The sequence below is a fragment of the Symphalangus syndactylus genome, chromosome 19 (genome assembly GCF_028878055.3).
Source record: "Symphalangus syndactylus isolate Jambi chromosome 19, NHGRI_mSymSyn1-v2.1_pri, whole genome shotgun sequence".
Classification (NCBI taxonomy): domain Eukaryota; kingdom Metazoa; phylum Chordata; class Mammalia; order Primates; family Hylobatidae; genus Symphalangus; species Symphalangus syndactylus.
Genome location: NC_072434.2, coordinates 48,427,758 through 48,441,346, shown reverse-complemented (window position 1 = coordinate 48,441,346; position 13,589 = coordinate 48,427,758). Strand labels below are relative to the sequence as shown.

General features: G+C 37.3%; 1 protein-coding gene across 1 annotated transcript in view; it reads left to right on the top strand.

Moving 5' to 3' along the window:
• Window positions 1-13,589, top strand: part of UBE2U (ubiquitin conjugating enzyme E2 U) — a 62,883-nt gene that overhangs the window by 29,404 nt on the left and 19,890 nt on the right. The window contains exon 6 of the mRNA XM_055234209.1: window positions 9,878-9,959. Within this exon, the coding sequence (XP_055090184.1) occupies window positions 9,878-9,959 (82 nt within the window). The remainder of the gene's footprint in view (window positions 1-9,877; window positions 9,960-13,589) is intronic.

The window sequence follows — 13,589 nt, the reverse complement described above, 5'->3', positions numbered from 1 at the left end:
AATGCTTTGCTTAAAGTTCTTTTTTAATGTTAGTCATGAAAGGCAGATGTCTTAAACCTGTATTTTTCTTTTTATAATATACACGTGGGTCCATATTTACATTTATCATTGAAAAATGATTTGGACATTTTCTTTTTCGTTATTTGTACTCATTATTGGTGGAATCAATATATCGGATACAATTGTTAAAAATACATGTTACAATTTGCAAGTCAGTTTAATATCTTGTGACAGGATATTATGTGAACAGTCCGTACAGCAGTACAATAATTTTAAAAAGAAAATTTACAAAATGCCCATTGTCTGATTTTTATTTATATTTTCAGACCAATTAAAACCTCATTTAGTGATTACTACCAGACATGGTCCAGAATAGCTACATCAAAAGCCACAGAATACTACAGAACTCCATGTAAGGTGAACTATCCTTATCCTATGTCCTTTTGGTATATGTTAATCTGTTAACATTTATCTTGCTTTCGAAGACTAATTGACACACATCTGCTATGTAAGAGTGATAAACTTCTCTGTAGGCTCTATATACTATTCATTCAACAACTATTACTTTAGTTCTTTTTTTCTTTTCTTTTTTTTTTTTTTTTTAGTAGAGACGGGGTTTCACTGTGTTAGCCAGGATGGTCTCGATCTCCTGACCTCGTGATCCGCCTGCCTCGGCCTCCCAAAGTGCTGGGATTACAGGCTTGAGCCACTGCGCCCCGCCTAGTTCTTTTTTCCAAAAAAAATTAATTTTAAATTTTTGCCTTAGAGACAGGGTCTAACTCTGTCATCCAGGCTGGAGTGCAGTGGCACAATACTAGCTAACTGCAGCCTCAAATTCCTGAACTCAAGCGATCTTCCTGCTTCAGCCTCCTGAGTAGCTAGGATTATAGGCAAAAGCCACCATGCATGGCTAATTTTTTTATTTTTACTTTTTTTTTTTTTTGAGATGGAGTCTGGCTCTGTCACCCAGGCTGGAGTGCAGTGACACAATCTCGGCTCACTGCAAGCTCCGCCTCTCAGGTTCATGCCATTCTCCTGCCTCAGCCTCCAGAGTAGCTGGGACTACAGGCGCCTGCCACCACGCCCGGCTAATTTTTGTATTTTTAGTAGAGACAGGGTTTCACCGTGTTAGCCAGGATGGTCTTGATCTCCTGACCTCGTGATCCGCCCGCCTCAGCCTCCCAAAGTGCTGGGATTACAGGCATGAGCCACCACGCCCGGCCTTATTTTTACTTTTTAAGAGATAGGGGTCTCACTATGTTGTCCAGGCTGGTTTGGAACTCCTGGCCTCAAGCAATCCTCCTGCCTCAGCCTCTCAAAGAAGAACACAAAGTTTTTTGTATAGAACCCTGGACTGAAGTCTGATTAAAAGCCAGAAAGAAAGATAGTCAATTGGAGGAATAACAGAAAAGTTTCCAATCTCATGAGGTTTACTTTACTTCCTTTACCCCAGAGAAAAGCTTTCACCCCAGAGAGAACCTTTTCATTTCTCCTCTACGCCACAGGAAATATTAGGTAGAAATTCAACAAGAAAACATAAGAACATAGGGCTGTTCAATTACATCAATCTAAAAGGAAAAATCATCTGTTACCATCATACATCAGGAATTAAAAAGAATGAGAGAGCTGGACAACTTTCTGGATCCATTTAATTGGATCTTTAGAGGACTATTTCATTATCTGGATGAAAGTAGGTTGTCCAGTCTGCATACACTTACTGAAATACGACTTTGCTTCAGCCATCCTTCTAAAATGGTGCATTCTGCAGTAGCAGAGACTTCTGAATTCCCAGATGGAGTGATTACGATTTAGTCCTCTTCTTACTTGCACTCTCATTAGCTGTGCTCTCCTTGATTTACATGATATCATACATCCATGGCTTTTCATCTCCCTTCCTAAGCACTCTGCTGCCTCTTCCCTTGGCAATATCTTCTTCATTCAGTCCTCTCTACTTACTCTCTCTGAAAGACCTCTTCCACTACCAAGGTTTTCATTTGCCTACAGGCCAGTGATTCCTAAAGCCGCATCTCCAGCCAGACCCCTCTTCTGAATTTTACATGTGTATTTATAACTGTGCAGGGGACATCTCACCTGTATGTATTACAGGCATCTCATATTCAAGATATCTCAAAGTGAATTCATCATCTTGCCCCCGAATCTATCTGTCTCCCTTTATTCCCTCTCTTGGTTAGTAGTAGATCGCTATTTTTACATTTTCTTACCGAAGCCAGAATCTTACATGTTTCCTACATCTCTTTATCTCTCTCATTAAGCCTTGTTGATTTTATCTCCTGCAACATTATGAATGCTTCCACTCTACTACACCCCCATGACCATTGCCTTAATTTGAGGTCTTATTATATTTCATCTCATTATTATGATAGTTTCCTATAGTGAAAAATAGTATCAAGTTTTAAGGTACAAATGAGGGCAAAAAATAGTACTAAGCTTAATAAATATCCTTAAAAGGTAAATTAGATCAATAACTTTTAAGAAATCACATGTTCTTTCAGGAGGTTGGCTATTAATTATTTTGTGATTATATATTACCATCCTCACTCATAGGTCAAAACAATTTAAGGTACATCAAGATATACAATCTTTAGCAGCTCTATCAGTATAAAATATTAATTATTTTTGATACCCGAGTACTTGAATGGTTAATTCAGGTCAAAGATTTGTTGTTGAATGCTGCCTAGTCAATTCAGCAAACACATCTGCTGTGTGTACCTACTATGAATGAGGCACTGAGCAGCTCATATAGGCTGCAGGGGCAATAACCCTTAATTACACAAACACTATGTTGAGAGACATTAATTGGCACACTCTAGGGAACCACTCAGAGTCAAACTCCTTCCACCAAAAAAACAGATTGTTACAGCTTGGTGCTTTCTAGAATAACATGTAAATATATACGGCCACTTGGAAACTCCAAACTGCTAGAGGAAAAAAAAAATAGAAGCATGTGCCAAAACTTAAGAGATTTGGGAATAATTGTCTTGCAATAAAGAATAATTAAAAAATGGAAGGAAATAATAAGGCACCACTGACCACAGTTTCTTCCTCAAAAAGAGTTTGGCCCCAAACTGTTTAATTTTGTTGTTTCTACATCTTTCAGTAACCTAGTATGTAATTCATCCCTGTTTGTAAAGGCAATAACTGGCCATCGTTATCTGTAGCCCAAATGAATTTCTGAGACTTTGAATCTAGCACTTGGTGCACGATTTCACAATCACCCTGCCTCTTCTTCCTCTAGGGAATTGTTATAAGAATGTTTCAAGACCTTTCCTTGAATAATAACCAGCACTTAATTTAAAAAAATTAAATGTAAACTTTACATGTGCTGCTGGCCATTTTATCTTTGGATAGTTTAGCTGGATGAGATCCAACACTATCTTTTTTAATGGCCTAATTTCCTGGCAATAATAAAGATGAAGCTTTTAGATTATAGAATGCTTCTTCAACAACTCAGAAATAAAAGAGAAACTTCTAATAACTTCATTTTCTACAGTTACATTCTTAGCATTGGAAAGATTATTAAACTCTTGTGCATATTTTTAAGAGCTTTATCTTTTATGAGTAGTGGTAAGTAGTTAAATTTTGATTTGGGGTATTAACTCTTTTCCCTATCTTGTGCCACAAATCTACACATAGTCGTTGGCATCATCATAATAGTAAGTTTCTTGTATAATGCAGTTTATGAAGTATGCTCCTATATATTTTTAGCCATCCCAATCTATCATTCTTTTATTCATTTATTCAACCAACATTATTAAGCACCTAATATATGTCATGCATGGTGGTATATCAACCCTACGTGCCAGGCATTATTATTATTATTTTTACTTTGTTTTAAGATGAGAAAACTAAGACTGAAAAGCTAAGTAATTTACCTAAGGTTACACATGTGAGGGAGAATATCATATGTTGGTAAAGAATGTACATCCTGGAGTCAGATTTACCAAAGTTTCATCCTGGGTCTGCCATTTACTGTCTGTGTGACTTTGGTTAAGTTTCTTAACCTCTCTGTGTCCCAGTTTTCTCATCCATAAAATAAGAATAATCACAGCACATACTTTATAGGGTTGAAGCCCTTAAAACAGTGCCCAGCATATAGTGAGTTCTCAATAAGTGAAAAATAAGTTCTCAATATGTTAACAATAAGTTCTCAATAAGTGTGTTCTCAATTAATTCGGTAGGCTGTGGTCCAGAGACTGGAACCACATCTTCTCACTCCACGTTTGTTGCTCTTTCTCTGATACTCTACTGCCTCCGTAATATGACATCAAATTGTTATCTCTGTATGTATGAGATTTAAATTCAAACTCGGAAGTACATGCAGCATATTTGTAAATAATTATAATTTTTAGTTCATAAGCATAGGCAATCGTATGGAAAATGTGCCAAGGATCCACTGTTCTCCCTCCACTGCTATAGAATGGCAAGTAAAAGGTTTGGCAGAGAACAAACCAATACATATGGTTGTGGGCAACAAAAGCTTAATGACAGAATATGATCCCCATAAGGAAATGTTTATGCTAGAGGAAAAGAATTCCTCCAGACCAGTGTACTCTGTAATACTGAGCCTAGGCTTCCTGATGTTTGTTTGCTGTCATCGAGACAGACCAAACAGCCCAAAGCATGATGGGGATGTTTGCTTCCCCCTAGGAGACTTTTATTCTTTGAGTCGTTAAGCCAGCAATAAGGGCAAGTGTCTCCAAAACACATTTAGATGCAAGAAGCAGTATCCTCTGACTCTAATGCAGTGGTTCTCAGTCTTGACTGCTCATGAGAACAACCTGAGGAGCTTGTAAAAATTTCAATATAGAGGGCACACCCAAGACCAATTACATCAGGATCTCTGGGAGTAGGACCAGGCAGGAGTTGTTTTTAAAGCTCCCCAGGTGACTACAATGTGCAACCAAGGCTGGGAAGGTCCTAGTGGGAAAAGCATGATGTCAGAAGTTAGAAACTCCTTAGCCCTGTATCAGGTTTGCCACGTGCAGGTAAGTGAATTTAAAGTAGTCGCTTAACTCTTTGTACTTTGGTTTTCATTTCTATTGATTGACAAAAATATTCCATCCTAGTTATGTTGCTCTATGGTTAGCATGAGATGGCATGTGTGAAAATAGAACATGCTGAGGCAAGTTGGTGCTATTGGTTTTTTTGGATGTGACCATCCTAGCAGTGGAAAAAAAAAATTCAGGGCAACCCCTACAGATGTTGGATAAGAGGTGTATCATAGAAAAAAAAAAAAAGCAGAGTAGAAGCAATGCCCTGGAATCTGCAGAAGGCGCAACAGAAAAGCAAGAAGAACTATACTGTGGATGCAATAGAAGATGCTTTCCTACCACAGATTACAAAACTGCCACAAATGCAAGATATTGTAGTGATGAAGGAATTTCAACATGCAAAACTTCTGCTAAGATGAGGTGGTTCCTTTCTTCTCTCTGTCTCTCTCCCGTCCTCATTCTTTCATTGTTTCTCTCCGATCAGTGTCATTCGTTGAGCACCTTCTCTATCTAGACAATTGGCTGTGTGTGTGAGACAAGAAGACACATTGTGGTAAGCTCTTCAAGGAGTTTACAGACAAGTGGTAATAGACAGATGAGTGAAAAAAACCATAGGGATAAAATATGAGAAGTGTTAAAATTTGTACAAAGTACTGTGGCATTTTCATCTCTCAGATGATGGAGAAAGCAATGAAGAAAATGAGTCAATGATATAAAACTAATGGGACTATCCAGGAAAGATGACCGTGTCATTTGGGGTTTCATAATATATAAGGAAGAGACAGCCATACATATTCAAATATAAAATGAGGAAAGGCAATCTCAAAAAGTTTAAGAAAAGATATGAATTATCCTTAAATAGAAACCTCAAAAGGAAATAGCGTTCATGAGAGATTAAATTTTAAATTTTGGCTAAGAGTAATGAACAGTCCCAGAGAGAAGACATTACTCAACCTCTCTGTTTGACCATCTGTACAGTGGGTATTCTAACAGTAACCATATCTATTTTACATGTGCCCAGCATATAATAAAAATTCTGGCTGGACACAGCGGGCTCACACTTGTAATCCCAGCACTTTGGGAGGCCAAGGCAGGTGGATCGTTGAGGCCAGGAGTTCGAGACCAGCCTGGCCAACATGGCGAAACCCCATCTCTACTAAAAATACAAAAATTAGCCCGGCATGGTGGCGCATGCCTACAATTCCAGCTGCTCACTGGCTGAGGCATGAGAATCGCTTGTACCTGGAAGGTGGAGGTTGTAGTGAGCCAAGATTGCACCACTGCACTCCAGCCTGGGTGACAGAGTGAGACTATCTAAAAAAAAAAAAAAAAAAAAAAAAAAAAAAAAAATCTGCTAATGTTAATTATTATAATCATTTAAAGGAAATAATGAGACCTCACAAGAACTCTGGGGAGCTAAGATTTGCTTCTTTAATGGAAGGGAGGAACATATATCCAAATACCAATAAAAAGTATTAATAACGTCTGTAAGAATATGTATGTATGTGTGCTTACATGTGTTTCAAGCAAGAAAATTAAGGAACAGACAAAAATATTGCTGGTGAAAATCATGTAAAAAAGGAAACTATTCAGTTAAAATTTTTTTTTCTGTCAATGGCAAATGTCATCAAGCTAAAAGGTGTAAATTAATCATTATTAAGAAGAAAGCGCCAGGCTGGGCACAGTGGTTCACGTCTGTAATCCCAACACTTTGGGAGGCCAAAGCAGGAGGATTTCTTGAGCCCAGGAGTTTGAGATCATCCTGAGCAAAATAGGGAGACCCCATCTCTACAAAAAATTTTAAAATTAGCCGGGCATGGTGGCATGTGCCTATAGTCCTAGCTACTTGGGAGACTGGAGTGGGAAGATCCCTTGAGCTCAGGAACTGGAGGTGGCAGTGAGCGATGATCGTGCCACTGCACTCCAGCCTGGGTGACAAAGTGAGACTGCCATCTCAAAAAAAAAAAAAAAAAAACAAGAAGAAGAAGAAGAAGAAGAAAAAGAAGAAAGCCCCAGACAAGGGCAAGACTGGTGGAGAGCATCTAGCTGGTTAAATAGTTCAAGACTGTAAGCTAAGCTCAGAACAATAATAAGAAATAGGAAAATAGATAAAGTATATATGGGCATATGATCTGGCTTAATAAGATTTCATGTAAAAATTACCAGTGCCTTAAACATAGTAGGGTTTTTTTTATTATTATACTTTAAGTTCTAGGGTAGATGTGTACAACGTGCAGGTTTGTTACATATGTATACATGTGCCTGTTTTATTGGTTAGCGTAAGGCATTTCAGTTACTTTCCTTGTAAGGGTTACAAGGTGGGTTTTATATGAGTTATTTTAATACTTTCTTCATGGGTGTGCTGCACCCATTAACTCGTCATTTACATTAGGTATATCTCCTAATGCTATCCCTCCCCACTGCCCCCACGCCATGACAGGCCCTGGTGTTTGATGTTCCCCATCCTATGTCCAAGTGTTCTCATTGTTCAGTTCCCACCTATGAGTGAGAACATGCGGTGTTTGGTTTTCTGTCCTTGCGATAGCTTGCTCAGAATGATGGTTTCCAGCTTCATCCATGTCCCTACAAAGGACATGAACTCATCCTTTTTTGTGGCTGCATAGTATTCCATGGTATACATGTGCCACATTTTCTTAATCCAGTCTATCATTGATGGACATTTGGGTTGGTTCCAAGTCTTTGCTATTGTAAATAGTGACACAATAAACATACGTGTGCATGTGTCTTTATAGCAGCATGATTTATAATCCTTTGGATATATACGCAGTAATGGGATGGCTGGGTCAAATGGTATTTCTAGTTTTAGACCCTTGAGGAATCACCACACTGTCTTCCACAGTGGTTGAACTAGTTTACAGTCCCACCAACAGTGTAAAAGTGTTCCTATTTCTCTACATCCTCTCCAGCACCTGTTGTTAAACATAGTAGGTTTTTAATAAATCTTATGCGAATTTGATTGAAGGTGTAAGCTTGTAATTAACCACAAACTTAAAAGCCAGTGGTGATGTAATATGAGTTCCAGAAAACACTAATGCAGGCCTGAGCTGAATCGATAGTGCACAGAGCAAGGGAGGTAGTAAGCCCATTTGCGTCTTTGCTTCAAACCAATTCAAGGTCCTGATCCAGTTCTGGACACAAACTTTAATAGGAACATCAAAAGAGTTTATCACCAGAGCATTAAGGATGGTTAAGTTTCTAGAAAATCACATCCTAAGAAAAAGTTAAAAGAACTAGGCTTCCCTGTGAGCTATTAGAGGGCTCTCTCTTGTGGGAGAGGGATGAACTTAGTATCGCTCCAGAGGTTAGAACTAAGACCAGTGGAAACTCACAGCAGTCAGATGAAGGAAGGACATTGTGACCCTTATCTGCCAATGGAATGGGCAGTCTCCCATCTACAAAGTGGTGCGTTTTCTGTAGTTCGCAAGTAATTCATTCAGAACCTGGATGATCATCTGTTGGAGATTCTTGCTTTATGAAGGATCAAGCAAGGTCTTTAATGTCATTTCCAACTTCAAAATTCTAATTTCCTACTTGAAGTGCTGAATTAGAATTTTGTTAAACTATGATGTCTGGGTTTTATATGAGTTATTTTAATACTTTCTTCATTATTGTTGCTCAAAACAAAATTTCTCTTTTTAAATTTTTATTTATTTATTTTTGAGACAGGGTCTCACTCTGTCACACAGGCTGGAGTGCAGTGGCGCAATCTCAGCTCACTGCAACCTCTGACTACTGAGTAGCTGGGATTACAGGCGTGTACCACCACACCTGGCTGATTTTTGTATTTTAGTGGAGATGGGGTTTCACCACATTGGCCAGGCTATATTTCAATAAATTTAAAAATCTAATTGGGTTACATTAGAGATTCATGAATCAGGCAGCATCTCATCTTAAAAATAGATAAGTGGTCTACTGAGCATGGCAGAACAGTTAGTTTTTATAAGGTAGCTAGAGCAGGAATAAGAAAACAGAATAATATGAAAAGTTTTATTGGTTAACATAAGGCATTTCAGTTACTTTCCTTGTAAGGGTTAAAACACAGGGACTTCCTTATCGTGCCACTTCAAGTTGACTGGGCCCTGTCTGACTGGTGGCTGTGAATCTCTTCTTTTGAAAACACTGATCTGACCGGGCGCGGTGGCTCACGCCTGTAATCCCCGCACTTTGGGAGGCCGAGGCGGGCGGATCATGAGGTCAGGAGATCGAGACCATCCTGGCTAACACAGTGAAACCCCGTCTCTACTAAAAATACAAAAAAAAATTAGCCGGGCGAAGTGGCGGGCGCCTGTAGTCCCAGCTACTCGGGAGGCTGAGGCAGGAGAATGGCGTGAACCCCGGGGGGACAGAGCCTGCAGTGAGCCGAGATCACGCCATTGCACTCCAGCCTGGGCAACAGCAAGACTCTGTCTCAAAAAAAAAAAAAAAAAGAAAAAACTGATCTGTTTAAGATTGTCCTGTTTCCTTAAAGTTTCAGTTTTATTGCATGACACTTAGCATGAGTGACTCCATTTTGGTTTGGTCTGTTAATGCTTAGGGTATGTGCTCAGTCCAAAACAATGGTCTCCTATAAGTTTTATTTAACATGATAAAGGATATATAATGTTTTTCTTTATAATGAAAATAACTTCCAAGTCACAATCTACCTCTTTCAAACAATATCTAATATTATGATGTTCCCATAAAAGCAAGTAATTTGGAAAGTTTCTAAGCATTGTAATATGACTTGAATTATATAGTGTATGTTATCGCCACATATCAACATAATGAGAAGTGAACGATTTTTAACTCTTAACTATTATTAAAGAATGTATGTATAGCTTCTTTTTTTAATATTCTAATTTCAGTGCTCAAAGATCCAGATTTCATTGGACAGTATTACAAATGGAAAAAAATGGATCTACAGCATCATAAAGAATGGAATTTAAAGTAAGAAATATGAAGTGCCTTGAATGTGTACATTAACTTGAATTGTCTATTATTCCACTTTCTACTATCCAACTTGGAAATAACAGAAGAAACCCTTGGAAATAACAACTTATACCCTTTTCTCAGTATAAGAACAAGAATAAAAGAAACGATCATTTCTTGCTTTCATATGAACCCAGGTAGGAAATATCTTTACTACATATTTGCTGCCAAAGATGGAGATAGGACATTATCCACAGTGGAGAAATCTCATAATATCCTCCCCATTATTTCTCTTACTCTCATTTCCATCACCCTTATCAACATGTGACTTAAAAGCAAAAAACTATATATCATCAATTAGCTTTTCATCCTTTTTGTAGCTTCAAACATTGTTTCTTCTCCCACAGATTTCTCATTAAGGAACCAAATATATTAAATCTAATGAGGAAGGATATAGTAAAATACAAACATAAATTATTATATCTTTAGAAATAATTGACTCTTAGACCATATTAAGGAAGGAACCTTAATCTCATCTTTGGTCTCTTGACCCCTGAAGGCAGTTTTTCTGCTTCATCATGTTAGAGCAAAGATGCCATTTCAGTTCTGTGGTATTGGCTGTGTTGTGCTAGTCATTTGTTCTGGTGTGCTTATTCCAAGGTACTCAGTGAGTGAGCTACCATAAAGGTAGGGGAATTAAAGATCCTATTTTTTGCATTTATCTCATTTATCTCAATTTTTAGCTCTTCAATTTACTGTTAACCATGTGCCCTCTTTTCTAGATGGAAATACATGATGAATAAAGATAACGTGCTGTATTTTGAATTTGTGAAGCAATTGAGGAATTGAATATATTTTTTTAAATTGAATATATTACAATATACTTCCCTATCCTTTAACATCATATAGTTCAGACTGAGTTTTTCAGTTGGATTTTCTTTCTTCTGTTGATTCTGTAACAACTTTCTTTCAAGCTAAAGTAGAGAAAAGCTTTTGCATTTGATATACTTTCCTGCTTTCAGGATAAATTACAGGGAGTAGAAAGTTTTTATCAAGCAAAATTTGAAGCAGTATAAGCATGTTTTTTCCTGAAGGCATGTTTTAAGTTTCTTTTAGAGTTGAAGAAACCTACTTAGAATATAAGGTTAATTTTTCTTTGACGTGACTTCCTTTTTTATTTCCTTTAACAGAACTGTTTTATTTGTTTGATCATTGATTCATTATGCAATGCCAACATCCCGCAGAACCCAAAAATTTAGAAAAAGTAGAACCATGTCATTTTCAATTTATCCATCCACTTCTACATATGGCTAAAATAATTGTGAGCTGTTTGAGTACTGGAACATTTTTCCAAATACATTATTTCAAAGTTACAGGTCAAATTATCATGTGCATAGTGACCCCGTCAGAATAAAACCCTCACACCTTATGCCATCTGGTGGTTGATTAGAATATATTTAGATCAAATGATATTTGCTGCTTCGAAACGCTGGTGTTGATCAGTCAAAAACTCCACTATTTAAATACAGTTTTAAAAAGAATGGCAAAATTCAACTTCTCTTCAAATAATTATCAAAGTCTTGTGTTCATCAAAATACATGGGGTATGATAAAGAGGACAATTCATAGAGAATCAAGTAGAAAATGTTTGGGGATCTATGCACATGAGTAATTGGTCTATATTGTGCATGCCATATTATTATGCATCTCTCAGTTTTTAATATTCGAAAATGCTTTCTTTACGCTGAAATTTCCTGTTTCAAAAAAACAGGAAATGTAAATTGAGAACCCTTTATTTGCATAACATTGAAGAAAAAGAGAAACCTGTCTCTCCTGCTACTTCCTTCCCTCCCCTCATCAATCAATACCTTATTCTTAAGCCACACTGAATTCTTTTTTCTCACTATTATTTGGGGACCTAAGACCTCTTTACCACTTTGTACCTTCTGTCTTGGATCAGCAAGGTCTTTGCTGCTGGTCTAGAGCTAGGATTTGGTTAGTTAAAAGGGGGAATGTGGAGCTCTTAAGCGCAGGGGCACTGGAGCCAGACTGTCTGGATTTGAATTCTGGCTCTGCCAATTACCAGCTCTGTGACCTTGAGCAAGGTCACTGATTTTCTTTGTGCCTCAGATTTATCTGTTAAGTGGCAGTAATAAGTGTACCTACCTCCCAGGGAAGGTGTGAGGATTAAATAAATTAATATATGTAAAATGCTTCAAACGGTATCTGGTGCATGGTAAGCACTCATAAAGTTCGCTATTATTCATGCTTTTAAAACTTTACTGTGGCCCTCATTCAATTTGCAGATGAAAAATCTTTCTTTGGAAGCAGCATGGGGGAAGAGCATGAGCTTCAGAGTCAGACAGATGCTGGAGAAATTCTTAACCATTCTGAACTTGTTTTTTTATCTGTTAAACGGAGATAACCTTACCTATCTTGCTAAGTTGTTTTGCATTTGATGCTTATTATTTTATATATATGATTTCATTCAAGAGATATATGATTTCATTCAAGAGATATAAATAAAAATTATATATAAAGTATATATTATGTATATGTTATATATATAAAATAAAAATTAATATAGTGTCACACATAGGCATTCAATAAGTTTTAGTTCCTGGGGAGAGGAGGAGGTGAAAGTTCATGCCACCCTACTTTTCAGAGAATAAAAACAATCTGTTGGAAACATGTAAAATTTGTCTTTTCTCAGGTTAGAAAACAACACCTATCGTAACCACATTTATTGTAGTTCCTATATGCCTCTGGTTCTTTTTCCTTCTCTACTCCGCCTCCATCATTTCTTTTGCCTGGTGAAATGCTTCACAAAGATGGTGTGAAGAGCTGGCCCGAATGTCTTTTTGTGGAGACAGTCACTGACAAGCTCAGGCATTCACAGTTACCCCATCCTCTCTCTCCATATCCTCTGTTCCCATGTCTTTCAGCATGTGTGATGTGGAAATTCATCTGTTCATGAAGAGGGACCAGGACAAGGATGTTTGTGTCCCTTTGCATTCTCTGTACCTAGCATGGTGCCTGGCAAATAGTAGGCGCTCAATTAATGTTAGTTGAAAAACGCGTCCTCACCCTGTTTTTTCAATTAGTATTAGGATTAAATGTGAAAGCAGTTCATTTTAGAAAAATAAAATTTAGTTGCAGACTTTTAAGGTTCATTCTAATGTAAAGATTTAGGGTTCTATTTTGGGAGTTCTAAGGTGTAGTTGGAAACAGTGATTGAAAACTGGAAATGTAAATGGCTGTCATGAATATTTTATGCAAAATCTCTAATTTGGCAAGTCTTTGTTACTATTAATAGAAAATTGTCATTATAAGCAGCTCATAAATATTCATTAATCAATTATTTGGTTTGGTGTTCCTTTCTAAAGCCTTTTTTCTTTCCTATTGGCTTGAGTGTCTTTTGTATTCATGAAAGTGCTTTCTTTCCGCTAAAGGATATGAATCTGTAATCTAATCAGTAGTTTGCATTTAAGTTCTCCAGAGAAATAGTAAAAGACAAAAAATCAGAAAGCAATGAAAGCTGTTCTTTCGAGTGTTCTTGGTTATGCACATATAAAACTATGTTTGTGCCATACTCTAGCTAATGACTGCTTCTGCGACAACAGAAAAATCTTTATCGGTATTCTAAGCT